At 41.0% G+C, this 14,904-nt stretch overlaps 1 protein-coding gene across 1 annotated transcript; it reads right to left on the reverse strand.

Moving 5' to 3' along the window:
* LOC8083828 lies at positions 7,144–8,308 on the reverse strand. The gene is made up of 2 exons (XM_021451878.1): positions 7,787–8,308; positions 7,144–7,683 (listed from the first exon to the last, which is right to left on the reverse strand). Exons 1-2 carry the CDS (start codon positions 8,306–8,308, stop codon positions 7,144–7,146), a joined length of 1,062 nt encoding a protein of 353 aa, XP_021307553.1.

Consider the following 14,904-nt stretch of genomic DNA (forward strand, 5'->3'; position numbering starts at 1 on the left):
GATATTTTTCTATTTTATCTTATGTAGGGTAATGTATGAATAGAAGACATCTTCCAGGAAATTTTGTTGACAATCCCGAAGCGTTATTTAGAAAAACAAGAGCCAAGCTCAAGAAGGGATCATCAACACTTCAGCAAGAAGCTTCATCCAATCAAGAAGATCACCGGAGCTTGTCTTCAGAGTTCGAAGCCATGGCGAACAAATCGATCCATGAGTTCTCAGCTCCCACTACGGACAACATCCGCACTGGACCTGCTGCAGAGATCGATGGCAACTTTGAGCTCAAGCCTGGACTTATCAACATGGTGCAATCCAACCAGTTTTGTGGGAAGGCACATGAAGATGCTAGTGCTCATCTCCAACACTTTCTGGAGATTTGCAGCACATTCACCATATCAGGAGTCCCCAGAGATGTTATACTACTTCGCCTCTTCCCATTCTCACTATTAGGGACAGCGAAGCAGTGGTTTTACGCTACAAAAGAGAAGAATACTACGTGGGCACTCTGCTCTATGAACTTTCTGGCTAAGTTCTTTCCCATGGGCAAGACCAATGCTCTCCGTGGGAAGATTACAAGTTTTCAGCAACAACATGATGAATCCGTTCCAGAAGCATGGAACGCTTCCAAGACTACATCCTAGAATGTCTCCATCATGGAATGGAGAGCTGGCTACTGATGCAGACGTTTTATCATGGGCTCGGCAACAGTGCCCGAGAAACCATGGATGCTACAGCTGGAGGAGCATTCCTATCACTTACCATATCACAAGCCACATCTCTTGTGGAGAAGATGGCGTCCAACCAAGGCTGGAATGAAGAAAGAACCCAGACACGCAAGAGAGGTGGACGTATGCATCAGCTCAAGGAGGTAGACATGCTGTCTGCAAAGCTAGACCTGCTCATGAAGAAGCTCGATGATAGAGCTAGAGATAAGAAAGAAGTTATGCACATCTACGACTCTCACATGACTTGTGAGGAGTGTGGAGATACTGGACACTCAGGCAATCACTGCCCTGAGATGCATGAGGATGTGAACTACATCATCAACAACAACAACTACTACAACCATCCTCAACAAAATCAAGCTTGGGATCAACAGAGGCCTAACTACTCAGGTAATTACCAAAGTAACAATTCTTACAATAATAATAATTTTCCACCTTTGAGAGAGTTAGTGTCTAATCAAGGAAAGCTAATGGATAACCTATCTAAGAAATTGTCATCTAATTATAAAATGCTAGAAAATATAAATAATAGAATGGATAATTTCTCTACTGCCATCAAGAATCAAATTAGCTTTAATAAAATGATTGAATCTCAGTTAAATCAAATAGTTGCTGTTGTTAGTGCTAATAACCCCAGTATACCATCACAACTGGAAGGATTAGAATCTGCAAATCTTGTAGACATGTTTGATGCAGGTAATTGGAGTAACCCCGTCACTAAAGTTACTACTCACCTTCTGCCGGTCAAGAGAGGCGATCCAGGATGCCCCGTCATCCCGATCTCCATCGGCATGGTGGACTTCCCAGAAGCACTCTGCGACTTTGGCTCTAGTGTCAACATTATGCCCAGGGTACTCTATGAAAAATTCTTTACATATCCTTTATCAGAAACAACCATGTGTTTGCAGTTTGCAGGTCAGACGATAAGTTTTCCAAAAGGAATATTGAAGAACCTCTGTGTCCGAGTTGGTACCTTGTACGCCCCAGCAGACTTCGTGGTAATAGAGACCGGTAATGATGAGAGAGCACCCATCATCTTAGGGAGGCCAATCTTGAACACATCTGGAGATGTCATCTACGCTAGTGCTGCCAAGATCAGTTTCTACATCAAAGGGAAGAAGGAGACATTTTCCTTCAAGAACAAGACTACACAAATCCGAGATCAATCCTGACGTGAATCAAGGAAGAGGACCAACAGGAGGAACAGGAACAAGCAAGTGTGGACCGAGTCAGCTAAGATGGTCACTGCAATTCATGGAGGTCAAGATCATAAACTTAAGTCACCATTTTTGACCAAGAAGGACGACCTAGGAATGCCAAGCATGTATTGCTCCATAAATGGATACAACTTCTACAAGACGACTTGTGACACCGGATAGGGCGTCAACATAATGGCCGCAGTCACCTATCGGCTCTTGTTCGGAACCATGCCCCTAAAACCAACATACATTCAACTCCAGATGGCAGATCAGACGTTTCGAGAGGTTAAAGGAATAGTAACTGATGTCCCTGTCAAAATAGATGATCATTTTGTCTACACAGACTTTCAGATTATTGACATGGGAGAAGACGAATACGATCCAACCATCATCCTTGGAAGTCCGCTCCTTAGCACCGTTAAAGCAATTATCTACATTGGAACTGGAGAAGTCCATATGCACTTCCCCTCAGAGAAGGTACGCCGCTATTTTACTGACCCTAACTATATCGTTTAAGACTCTAAGCAGGTCAGAAAACGACGCAACCGCAACCAGAGGAGGGAAATCATCAAGGACGGATGGGCAGACTATGAAGGAGAAGTGACAAGGTCTGAAGATATACAATTTAAACAGAATTATCTAGAGGAGACCGTAGCACCGAGTTAGGTGTGGAGAGAGAAGATACATGAAGAAGAGGCACCGCCGGAAGTACCGACTACGCCACCCAACGAACCCCAGGACAACTGAGAAAACGGAGAGGGACTTAAAAATATCGAACGCCTTGCCAAGAGGTAAACTTGGTAGTTATCCTTTCCCTTTCAATTATTTAAAATAGTTTACTTAGTTAATCATGTTTATACTATCCTAAAAAGAAAATAAAAATGTTAAAAAATAATAATCCCCATGTGAGTATACGAGTGGCATAAAACCCATAAGTACATTCACTGTGGTGGCATAAAAATAAAATAAATATTTCTTTTCTGCTTTATAAAACGAAAATATAAAAACAGAGAGTAACATTTATTGAGGAGGCTCAACATGATAAAGGCTAGATATTTATGCTAACACCTAATCAGTTTCACAAAGCTTTGTTGTCTATTTGAGCTCCACAGAATTTAAGAATTAAGAAGACTAGCAGACGACGGAGGACATTCTAATCGCTGTCAGGATATTGCCGACTTTCAAATACACCTCTGCCACCTGCTAGCTACATCAAGAGAAATTACGTCAAAATTCAGCTTGGGGAGAGCACCCCCATTTATCCCGATAAGTATTTATATCTATCTATATACTTATACAATAATATAAATATACATAACTATAGAAAACCAAATAAAGATTTTATGCTTATATATATATATATATATATCTTTTGCTTAGTATGTTTAATAAATAAATAAAGTGGCTATGCTAAACTCAATCTTAATAATAAAACTCTAGCATGGATATGACGAATAGTTGCTCTGCCTAATTTTCAAATTTAAGTTCTTTCTCTAGTTTAGATATAACTGTTATAATTTAAAACTTGCTCTAAACCTGAACTTGTGGGAAGGAAACTTGATCTGAAATCTAAGTTGTTAACGGATATGATATGGAAAGGTTGAGCTGCTGTTTACCTGTTCCTAGAGATGCTAGAATTCTAGAGAATTTTATCTTTGAAAATCTTTAAAATATTGCATGATGAGTTCCTGTATGATGAGAGTTTAAATTCCTACCACAGCCATATATACATGCTAGCTAGACTTTGAGCCACACATTTACTTTTTACAGCTTATGAGCATTGAGTGTGGTCAAGCTGTGTATACCCTTAGGAGCTTGTCATGTGGTTAAATCAAGATTGACTTGCACGTTCACTCACACATGCTACTTCTACTCCAGAAGTACCATCCACATATATCCACTCATTTCCATCTCCAGAACCACCCAAAAACATTCTACTCCTAATCTGGGAGAGAATAACAAAAAATATTTTTGTTTTCTCTTGTGAAATAAATGCTCAAGTTATCTTGTTACTACCACTTGCTATATTATTTCATGAGATGAGTGCTTAAAAAAAAGAGACGAGGAAATAAAAACGGGCAAGTGCCCGGAACCTCGACAGAAAAGAAAAAGTGAGACGAGAGGTAAAAATAGACAAGTGTCCGATAGTAGAATTAGGGGTACAAGATACCCACCTGAGAGAAAAAGAAAAAGAAGAGCATCTCATTCTCCCCAGAAGTTTCAAAAAGCAAGAAAGGTATGTATCCCCTCAAAGAGCAAAAGAATTAGACGTTCACCATTGTTATCACCATCATCACCATACACCATTCATTCGCCACACATGCACATCTTGATTTGACTTATTGATTTGTTTCTTTGGATCCATGGTTTGACTATACAATAAATGTCTTATAAGTATGTATACTTTATCTCCCACCTATGAGCTCCAGATATTAAAGCCTTATTAGAGTAGGGTGTGAGAGAAGACAATGTCACTATGCTTCATACCACAAATACTACATAACTTGAGAGAAGGCATATACCATCACTGCCTTGGTAAGGATCCAGAAATACCACAAAAGAGAGATATAAGAGAGTCATACAAGGAATATCTGAGTTTTATTTGAAAATCTGCAAAAACTCCAGAGCTATTGCTGATCAAGAATAAGAGACATGGCACTTGACTAGACCGTTCTATCTTTTAACTACTCAAGACAGAAGTGACGGTTACAAGTCCCATGGTGAAAGGTAAAGTAAGTAAGTTTTAAGTCTTGACAGTTTACTCTAACTCAGAGATGAGACCTTATTTAGAAGCATGTGTACCGTCAACTTTTAAAGGTATTGCAACAACTTGTGATCTATAGCTGAGATTATCCTTGCTCAGGGACGAGCAAGAGGTAAGCTTGGGGGAGTTTGTTGACGGTCCTTAGGTATCAAATTTAATTATCAAATAAACAAAGAAAAGGATCCAAATGAAATCAACATCTAGACTTAGGGTTTTATCTAACAGAATTCCGCGAGTTTTGGTGTTTGTCTATTTCTGCAGGGGGTTATCAGGAAATACGGAAGAAAGGCCCACATGTCAGGATTACATAGAGATATCAACGTGCTTGGCAATTATCTTACATCTAGAAGACTCCAGAAGCCATGGAAGCAAAGCGGAGGCCGAACGGGGCCTGGCCCTGGGCGCCCGCCTAGGAGACCGGGGCGCCCGCCCCCTTGTAGAGTCCAATTAGAACTCTCTTTCGGGATCAAGCTCCACCGACCTAAAGGATCAAGGATAACCGTTCAATCAATGTCGGTTTGATCCAACGGCCCATATTCACTTGGAGGGACTATAAAACCAGACTCTCTGGCCCTTGGAGGAGAGAGTCTCTCAACCCTAATTCATTATTCTTCAAGGGAGAAGAAGCCTCTGATCGAGCCTAGAGCCACCACATCAATTAGACATCTAGATTAGCATAGCTACATATGATTAGAACTAGAAGGAGTAAATCTTCGATTGGTTTCAGGATCTGTCAAGAGGATTCTTGGTAATTCTCTAATTGTTCTTCTAATTGTTCTTCTTTGTTCTTCAATATTATGAATGTGACTTTGTTCTACTTCGATATATTGCTTATGACTTTGCTCTACTTGTTTATATTCACAATTATATTGTTCTTAGTTTATCATAGTTATATACTTGGCTTAGTTAGATTGGATCTATATACATGTTTAGGATCGTATAGCGTTTATCCATCGGTTCCATGGGTAAACGATAGATATTGTGTATGCGTGGTGCTTATACCGTATTTATCTGCGATTGTACCCAATATGCCAGATCGCGGGGTAGTTCGTGATAGTGATAGCTTCATTGATTCTTATATAGTCCCCCTCTCGTGTATTGGGCTGGCAGAGCAACATTATTACAGGGGAGTGATTCCGATGTTTCTCATATTCCTTGCTAATATCACTATGCGTGGGTGTAGTCTTGTCTCGTAATGATTGCTAAGTATGCTTGCACTAACTATGATAATGCTAGACTATATAGTTGAGAATAACTTAGGAAATATTCTTGTAGTTCGTTCTAATTCAGTGCTAATGACTTGCTAGAATATCTAATTGAGGTGCTTATCATATTTATATGTGGCTAGTTATGCTGATCAGATTAATTATCTTTGTCACTATTCATTACTTTATATATCCTTTATGTGACACTTATCCCTGTATGAAAGAGATAGATAAATGTTCACAATTATACATGCAATGATAGATACTCAATCTCATATTCCATTTTATAATCAATATTGATGGTTACTAATTCCTTCCCAGTGGTAAAAATATAAATAATGATATCTGGAATTCTTCTCGCTTAAAGTGCTACATCAGTATTAATTTGTGCGCTTGCAGATCTTATTCATTATTTATTTAGATGAGCAATTGCATATTTCAATACCGCGTCTCTCATATCATGTTGGGGATGACAACTTGGCTTAAGTGGTATGAGAGATAGGTTTGGCATTTTTGGCACCGTTATCAGAATTAGAAAACTAAGTCTACTTTTGGTAATGATGTTAAGAATACCCAACATACACTAACCCCGTTTCTGAGTAGATAGTAGATAACTTAGAATCCATTCTCTAGCTAATCCGACGTCACCTTACATATATGAGGAGTAGTCTATTTTCTAATCGCTGTGTTATTTACCCTTGAGCTTATATTTCATTATTATTATTATTATGGCTTACCTCCTGCCAAAGTAAGTGACTGTGTGATGAGTTCCTCATTAGTAATCATGTTCGTGCAAGTTTATCTCTAGTCTATGCCTTGATAGATTTTATACTTATCTTCATTCCCACTGTCCTCTTAAGCAAAATTATAAATAACGATACCTGGAATACTTTCCTGGTGAAATGCTACAATGAGGTGTTTTATCTATACGATTGCGGATAGAATAGATTATTTTCTAGAGAGCCTTTACATTCATAAATACCTTTGTACACTCTGGAACCATGCTGGGGATGACAACCTAGTATCTAAGTGGTGTTAGTAAGTGTCTACACCCACCTACTATGAACCACCATCTTTCTTAGCTGGTCCTTCTTCTCTTGTATGCTTTCCAAAGTCAGAAAGTTTGAAGCATACCTAGTCACTCCTGGCCTTACTATCTCTCTCCCCTCAGTGAAGTATCTCATGCACTCTAGTGTTCTTGTGTGCCCATAGACAAATATGGTGAATGCCTTTGCTTGGTCAACCACCTTCTATAATCGAGGAATGTTGCCAATTCCTTGGAGCATCAAGTTGATTGTGTGAGCTGCACAAGAGGTCCAAAAGATCTGTGGTCTCTTCTCATGCAGCAGCTTCTTTGCTCCGATGTTGTTAGAAGCATTGTCAGTCACAACTTGCACCACATCATAGTCACCAACTAACTCAATTGCTTTGTCCACTAGTTCAAATATGACTTCACTTGTGTGTGACACATCTGACATCTCTTTTGAGGAAATAAAACTGGTTCCATCAGCACAATTAGTGCACACATTCATTATGCTTCTCCTCTTCTTATCTGACCAAGCAACGGTCATAATAGAGCACCCATTCTTCATCTTCTCGGCTTCACGTTCTTGCAGCAAACTCTTGGTTCTTGCATATTCTTCTTCTAGCAATCTCCCTCTCATGTCAAACATAGTTGGAGGTTCAATTCCGGGCCCAAATTGTCCAATTGCTTCACACATTTGCTTGAACTCATCTTTGTCACAAGCATTGAATGGTATTGCTGCCAATGTTACAAAATTAGTGCAGTACTACAGCAATAGGTAGTACCATAGCATCCAATGAAATCTGAAATAAAAAAACAGCAAGGAAATTACCATGGTTATAGGCCCATCTTGTAATATATTTATGCACCTCATGTAATCTTTCTTTCCAAAGTTCCTTGTTCAGCTTCTGTTGAGTCAAAGATTCAGATTTGGTTGCTGTAGGATCAATAGCTTTTGTCCATTTGTTAATGGGGCCTAATTTGTGAGGCTCTGAACTTCCAATACAAGTGACTTCCTCTGACCCTCCAACCCTAGATGCAGATGCATGGACTTCCTCTCTAAGTTCCAGCTCATGAACAAGTTTCTCCTTCCTCTTCCTTTTTGCTTCATCTAATGCTTTCTTGCATTTTTCTTGAGCCTCCTTTAACTTCTCTTTGGTGGTCTTCGTGCCTAGACATTTCTTGGCATTCTTTCCTTCATGGGCAATATGCTGCTTCAACCGATAAACCCCTCCAAACATTTGCTTGTCACAGAGTAGGCACTTCACATTGTCCTTGTTGCTTGGATTAACAAGAACCCCAAACTCCCATCCCACATCATCTGAATTCTTTCTCAAGACACTTGCTCCCTCTGTTGCGCTTGCACTTGCCTGAGCCTCTGCTCCTGTCATCTGAAGATGGCAACCAAATCTTCACTGAATATATGCATGCAATTTCATAGATCGGTCAAATCAGAAGATGGCAACAAAATCTTCACTGAATATATAAGTATATGCATGCAATTAGTCAAGAATCTCATAGATACATACATGCAGTCAACAATTTCACAGATTCATCAAGGAATCAAATCAATCAAACATAAATTTCAGGTTTCAAGAAAGGAAACAGAGGAGAGGAGAGAGGCAGAGGAGAAAGGAAACAAAGTAGAGGAGAAAGGAAACATACATCAGCTGAGGGAGGATCGGAGGAGACCGGCGTCCGGGAGGAGCTGGAGCTGCGTCCGTGACTCCGCGTAGCCGTCGAGGAACAGCAGCCGCCGCGCAGTCCGAGCAGCAGGCGCACAGTGAGGAGGAGCAGCTGCGCGGTGAGGGGAGGCAGCAGTCGTGTCGCCGGCGACGAGGAGCGGCAGCCGCTTCGCAGGTGGGGAGGAGCAGTAGCCGGCGTCGCCGCGCGTCGTCGAGGCGAATAGAAGCAGGCAAACTCCCTTCTCTCCCCTTTTACCCCTTATCTGTCTCCAGCGCGCGGGAAAAGCCGCGCCAGAACCTCCGCACGCGCGCGCTCTGCCCGCAGAGCCATTATTTCACGAGCCATGGCTGCCTAGCTCGCCTCCGCGCCGCCTAGGGCACCTGGGCGCCGTCGAACCGCCGCTGAATCGGAGCAAGTCGCCGCCTAGGCGCTCCGCCCACCTAGAGGTCCGATTACCCCCCAAATCGAGTCGCCAGCGACTAGGCGCGACTAGGCTCATCCTAGGCGTCGATTTTCAAAACTATGCACAGACCATACAGAGCCGACACAGACTGCTTCACCAGCACGTGCACCTTCTAAGGTTCAAACAGCTGCTTCAGAGTCGACTAGTGATGGCACAGATGATGATGCAGATCAGTTTGAGGCAGTGCCACAAGACTCCTCTGCTCCATCTCCGCCTGCAGCTTCATAAGTTTTTGGCATTTGATGCCAAAGGGGGAGAGGGAGAGTATGTTAGACTTATGGGGAGCCAGTGAGTGGGTTTTGATTCTTTTGTGTGCTACTCTCGTCATGCATCATGTTTACTTTATGCATATTTGAGATACTTTGCTTTATGGTTGTGAGACATGACTTGTGCTTTATGATGATATATCTATGTCATGTGTTCTTGGCTCATAGTGTTTAGCTTTCGTGTTTTTACTCTAATATCCTATGAGCCATATGTTTTTGTATCGTGTTGTATGCTTCTCACACATTTGGATGCAGGATACTAGGCTTGGTTAATATAAGCATGACTAATCCTTTTTGATCTTACTGTCACATGCTTATATAAACCAAGTCATTTGAAAACCTCACTTCAAACATACTCGAGGTTGTTGTCATCAATCACCAAAAAGGGGGAGATTGAAAGCATCTAGGCCCCTAATGAGTTTATCTGATTAATGACAATGTTGATTACTATGACTAACGTGTGTTTTGCAGAGGCAAAGTCATTTGTGTTAGGTCATGGTAATAGTGATCGATGGACTAAGTCGTTCATGCCGACTTAATGGTGGAAATCGTTTCTATTTTCAAAGGACGGTTGGACATCGTCAAGACTAGACTAGGTCTAGGTGCCATATGGTGTTGAAGGGCACTCAAAGTAGTTCAGGACTTTGTTTTTCCTTTGACCGTACTATTAATGGGGGCATTGAGCGGGTAGCTTGACCTAGGCAAGGCTTTATGTTTAGGTGTGGTGCACACTTGGTAAACCTAGCACTAGGCAGCTCTGAGAGAGTCCTGAGATCGAGGGAACCAAACTACATTTTGGAAAGTTCACGATTCAATGAAGTTTGGGTGCTGAGACAGCGTCGGACGCAAGCACCGAACGCTCTGTTGGTGCGTCCGGTGGGTGCTGACTTTGTCAGCGCTCCTAGGTGCCTAGGGTTAGCCACCGGACACACGCACCGGACTCGCCAGGGTGCGTTTGGTCCCATACCTAGGGAGGGCTGCAGTTTGCCCTCGCACCAGATGCAGACACCGGACCCACTAGAATGCGTTCGGTCCCTTACCCAGAGAGGTTTGCATATTGCCCTCTCACCGGACAAGGTGTTGGTGAGGCACCAGACCCACTGTAGGTGTGTCTGATGTGTGGCAGGTGCAAGTACAAGTAGCCGTTAATGGGGCACTGGACGCTCTGCAGAGCGTGTCCATTGCAACATTGAGTGCGTCCGGTGCTCCCATTTTCTGTGGAATTCGAGTGGCCAGCCCTTGGACTTGATGGGGAGTACTTATACTCCTCCACCTCATCCATGGGAGGTCTCTTGCCCATTTGTTCAGCTGAGAAACATCTTGTGGTGCAAGAGAGAAGCAAGAGCCTAGAGAGGATTGAGAATTGAGAGATTTCTTGAGTGAATCCTTCTCTAGTGAGTTCCAAGAGTTAAAGTGTGCATCCACCACTCTCTAGAGCCTTGTTTGAGTCAAGTGAGAGTTCTTTGCTTGTTACTCTTGGTGATCGCCATCATCTAGATGGTTTGGTAGTGATTTGAGGCACAAAGATCGCCCAGAGTTTTTGTGGTGGCGTGTGTCAAGCTTGTGAGCGGTTTTGGGTGATTCATCGTGATGGAGTGTCAAAAAATCAGCCCGTAGAGAGCACTTGGTCCTTGCACGGACCAAGGGGGAGCAAGGCCCTTGCGTGGGTGCTCCAGCGAGGACTAGTGGGGAGTGGCAACTCTCCGATACCTCGGCAAAACATCATCGTGTTCCTCTTGCTCTCAACCTTTACATTCTAGCACTTACTTTGAGTACTTTACATTCTTAGAATTGCCATGCTAGAATAGAATTGGAACTAGGTTGCAAAACTTTTATCTAGTAGCTCTCTAGAACACACTTAGGTACAAGGGGTTGAATTGGTGCTTATAGGTTGCTTAAATTTTTAGAGAGGCCCAATTCACCCCCCCCTCTTGGGCATCTTGATCGTTTCAAAACCCATAAACCAAAGAACAATAAGAACAGTAAACTTACTAGTATTAAAAGTCGAATTGCCGAATGATTCTAGAACCAAGCCTCGGGTTAGGAGACTTTATCCCGCAGATACAAGAAAGAAGTCACCGATAGGCCAGGCTTCCTCCACTTCTATCTCCATCCTATAATCTCTCAATCTCTCTTGTTGCTAAACCTATGGTAAGTTGTGTAACAACTGTTCTAAGTGGTACCTAGAGAAAAGAGACACCTTAGAGAGTGCATAACTCTAGTATGATAAATCCTACCATACCTCTTGACGGGACTTGGATTATAGAGACACAAGGAGATTGTCACTTCCCCCTAATGCTACCACAAATCTAGAAAGTTAGGGAGTATCTACGAGTATTCCTAGCCCAAGTATTGGGTATTCTTAACATCATTACCAAAAGTAGACTTAGTTTTCTAATTCTGATAACGGTGCCAAAAATGCCAAACCTATCCCTCATACCACTTAAGCCAAGTTGTCATCCCTAGCATGACATGAGAGACGCGGTATTGAAATATGCAATTGGTCATCTAGATAAATAATAAATAGGATCTGTAAGCGCACAGATTAATACCGATGTAGCACTTTAACCGGGAAGTATTCCATGTATCGTTATTTATATTTTTACCACTGGGAAGGGATTGCTAAACATCAATGTTGACTATAGAATGGAATATCAGATTGAGTATCTATCATTGCATGTATAATTGAGAACATTTATCAAACTCTTTCATACAGGGGTAAGTGTCACATAAAGGATATATAAAGTAATGAATACTGACAAAGATAATTAATCTGATAAGCATAACTTAGCCACATATAAATATGATAAGCACATCAATTAGATATTCTAGTAAGTCATTAGCATGGAATTAGAACGAACTACAAGAATATTTCCTAAGTTATTCTCAACTATATAGTCTAGCATTATCATAGTTAGTGCAAGCATACTTAGCAATCATTGCGAGACAAGACTACGCCCATGCATAGTGATATTAGCAAGGAATATGAGAAACATCGTAATCACTCCCATGTAATAATGTTGCTCTGCCAGCCCAATACACGAGAGGGGGACTATATAAGAATCAATGAAGCTGTCACTATCACGAACTACCCCGCGATCTGGCATATTGGGTACAATCGTAGATAAATATGGTATAAGCACCATGCCTACACAATATCTATCATTTACCCATGGATCCAATGGATAAACGTTATACGATCCTAAACATGTATATAGATCCAATCTAACTAAGCCAAGTATATAACTATGATAAACTAAGAACAATATAATCTTGATTATAAACAAGTAGAGCAAAGTCATAAGCAATATATTGAAGTAGAACAAAATCATATTCATAATATTGAACAACAAAGATGAACAATTAGAAGAACAATTAGAGAATTACCAAGAATCCTCTTGACAGATCCGGAAACCAATCGAAGATTGACTCCTTCTAGTTCTAATCCTATGTAGCTATGCTAATCTAGATGTCTAATTGATGTGGTGGCTCTAGGCTTGATCAGAGGCTTCTTCTCCCTTGATGAATAATGAATTAGGGTTGAGAGGCTCTCTCCTCTAGGGGCCAGGGGGTCTGGTTTTGTAGTCCCTCCAAGTGAATATGGGTCGTTGGATCAAAGCGACATTGATTGAACGGTTATCCTTGATCCTTTAGGTTGGTGGAGCTTGATCCCGAAAGAGAGTTCTGATTGGACTATACTAGGGGGCGGGCGCCCTGGTCTCCTAGGCGGGCGCCCAGGACCAGACTCCGTTTCGGCTCCGCTTCGTTCCGTGGCTTCTGGAATCTTCTAGATGTAAGATAATTGCGCGGCACGTTGATATCTCTATGTAATCCCGACATGTGGGCCTTTCTTCCGTATTTCCTGATAACCTCCTATAGAAATAGACAAACACCAAAACTCGTGGAATTCTGTCAGATAAAACCCTAAGTCTAGATGTTGATTTCATTTGGATCCTTTTCTTTATTTATTTGATAATTAAATTTGATACTTAAGGACCATCAACAAACTCCCCCAAGCTTACCTCTTGCTCGTCCCTGAGTAAGGATAATCTCAGCGATGGATCAGAAGTTGTTGCAATACCTTTAAAAATTGACGGTACACACTTTTAAATGAGGTCTCATCCCTGAGTTAGAGTAAACTGTCAAGACTTAAAACTTACTTATTTTACCATTCACCATGGGACTTGTAACCGTCACTTCCGTCTTGAGTAGTTAAAAGATAGAACAGTTTAATCAAGTGCCATGTCTCTTATTCTTGATCAGCTATAGCTCTGAAGTTTTTGCAGATTTTCAAATAAAACTTAGAGATTCCTTGTATGACTCTCTTAGATCTTTGGTTTGTGCTATTTTTGGATCCTTACCAAGGCAGTGATGGTATATGCCTTCTCTCAAGATATGTGGTATTTGTAGTATAAGGCATAGTGACATTGCCTTCTCTCTCATCCTACTCTAATAAGGCTTTTGATATCTGGAGCTCATAGGTGGGAGAAAAAGTATACATACTCACAAGACATTTATTCTATAGTCAAACCATGGATCCAAAGAAACAAATCAATAAGTCAAATCAAGATGTGCATGTGTGGCGAATGAATGGTGTATGGTGATGATGGTGATAACAATGGTGAAAGTCTAATTCTTTTGCTCTTTGAGGGGATACATACCTTCCTTGCTTTTTGAAACTTTGTGAGGAGAATAAGGTGCTCTGTATTTTCTTTTTCTTTGCTCTCAGGTGGGTATTACCCCTAATTCTATTCTCGGACACTTGTCCATTTTTACCTCTCATCTCACTTTTTCTTTTCTTTCGAGGTTTCGGGCACTTGCCCCTTTTTATTTCCTCATATCTCTTTTTTCTCTCTTTTTTTAGAGCACTCATCTCTTGAGATAATATAGCAAGTGGTAGTAACCAGATAACTTGAGCATTTATTTCACAGGGGAAAAATAGAAATGTTTTTGGCTCTTCTCTCCTGGATTAGGAGTAGAATATTTTTGGGTGGTTCTGGTCATGGAAATGGGTGGATATATGTGGATGCGTACTTCTGGAATAGAAGCAACATGTATGAGTGAACGTGCAAGTGAATCTTGATTTAACCACATGACAAGCTCCTAAGGGTCTACACAGCTTGACCACACTCAATGCTCATAAGCAGCAAAAAGTAAATGTGTGGCTCAAAGTCTAGCAAGCATGTATATATGGCTGTGGTAGGAATTTAAACTCTCATTATACAGGAACTCATCAAGCAATATTTCAAAGATTTTCAAAGATAAAATTGTCCAGAATTCTAGCATCTCTAGGAACAGGTAAACAGCAGCTCAACCTTCCCATATCATATCCGTTAACAACTTAGACTTCAGATCAAGTTTTCTTCCCATAAGTTTAGGTTTAGAGCAAGCTTTAAATTATAACAGTTATGTCTAAACTTGAGAGAGAACTTCAATTTTGAAAATTAGGCAGAGCAACTATTCATCATATCCATGCTAGAGTTTTATGATTAAGATTCAGTTTAGCATAGCCACTTTATTTATTTATTAAGCATACTAAGCAAAAGACATATATATAAGCACAAAATCTTTA

The sequence above is a fragment of the Sorghum bicolor genome, chromosome 1 (assembly GCF_000003195.3).
Source record: "Sorghum bicolor cultivar BTx623 chromosome 1, Sorghum_bicolor_NCBIv3, whole genome shotgun sequence".
Lineage (NCBI taxonomy): Eukaryota > Viridiplantae > Streptophyta > Magnoliopsida > Poales > Poaceae > Sorghum > Sorghum bicolor.

Coding starts and splice junctions, on each gene's coding strand:
- LOC8083828 (XM_021451878.1), bottom strand. CDS start 8,308: ATGACAGGAGCAGAGGCTCAGGCAAGTGCAAGCGCAACAGAGGGAGCA. Junction 7,684..7,786: donor GGAAAGAAAGATTACATGAG/GTGCATAAATAT, acceptor CTATTGCTGTAG/TACTGCACTAATTTTGTAAC.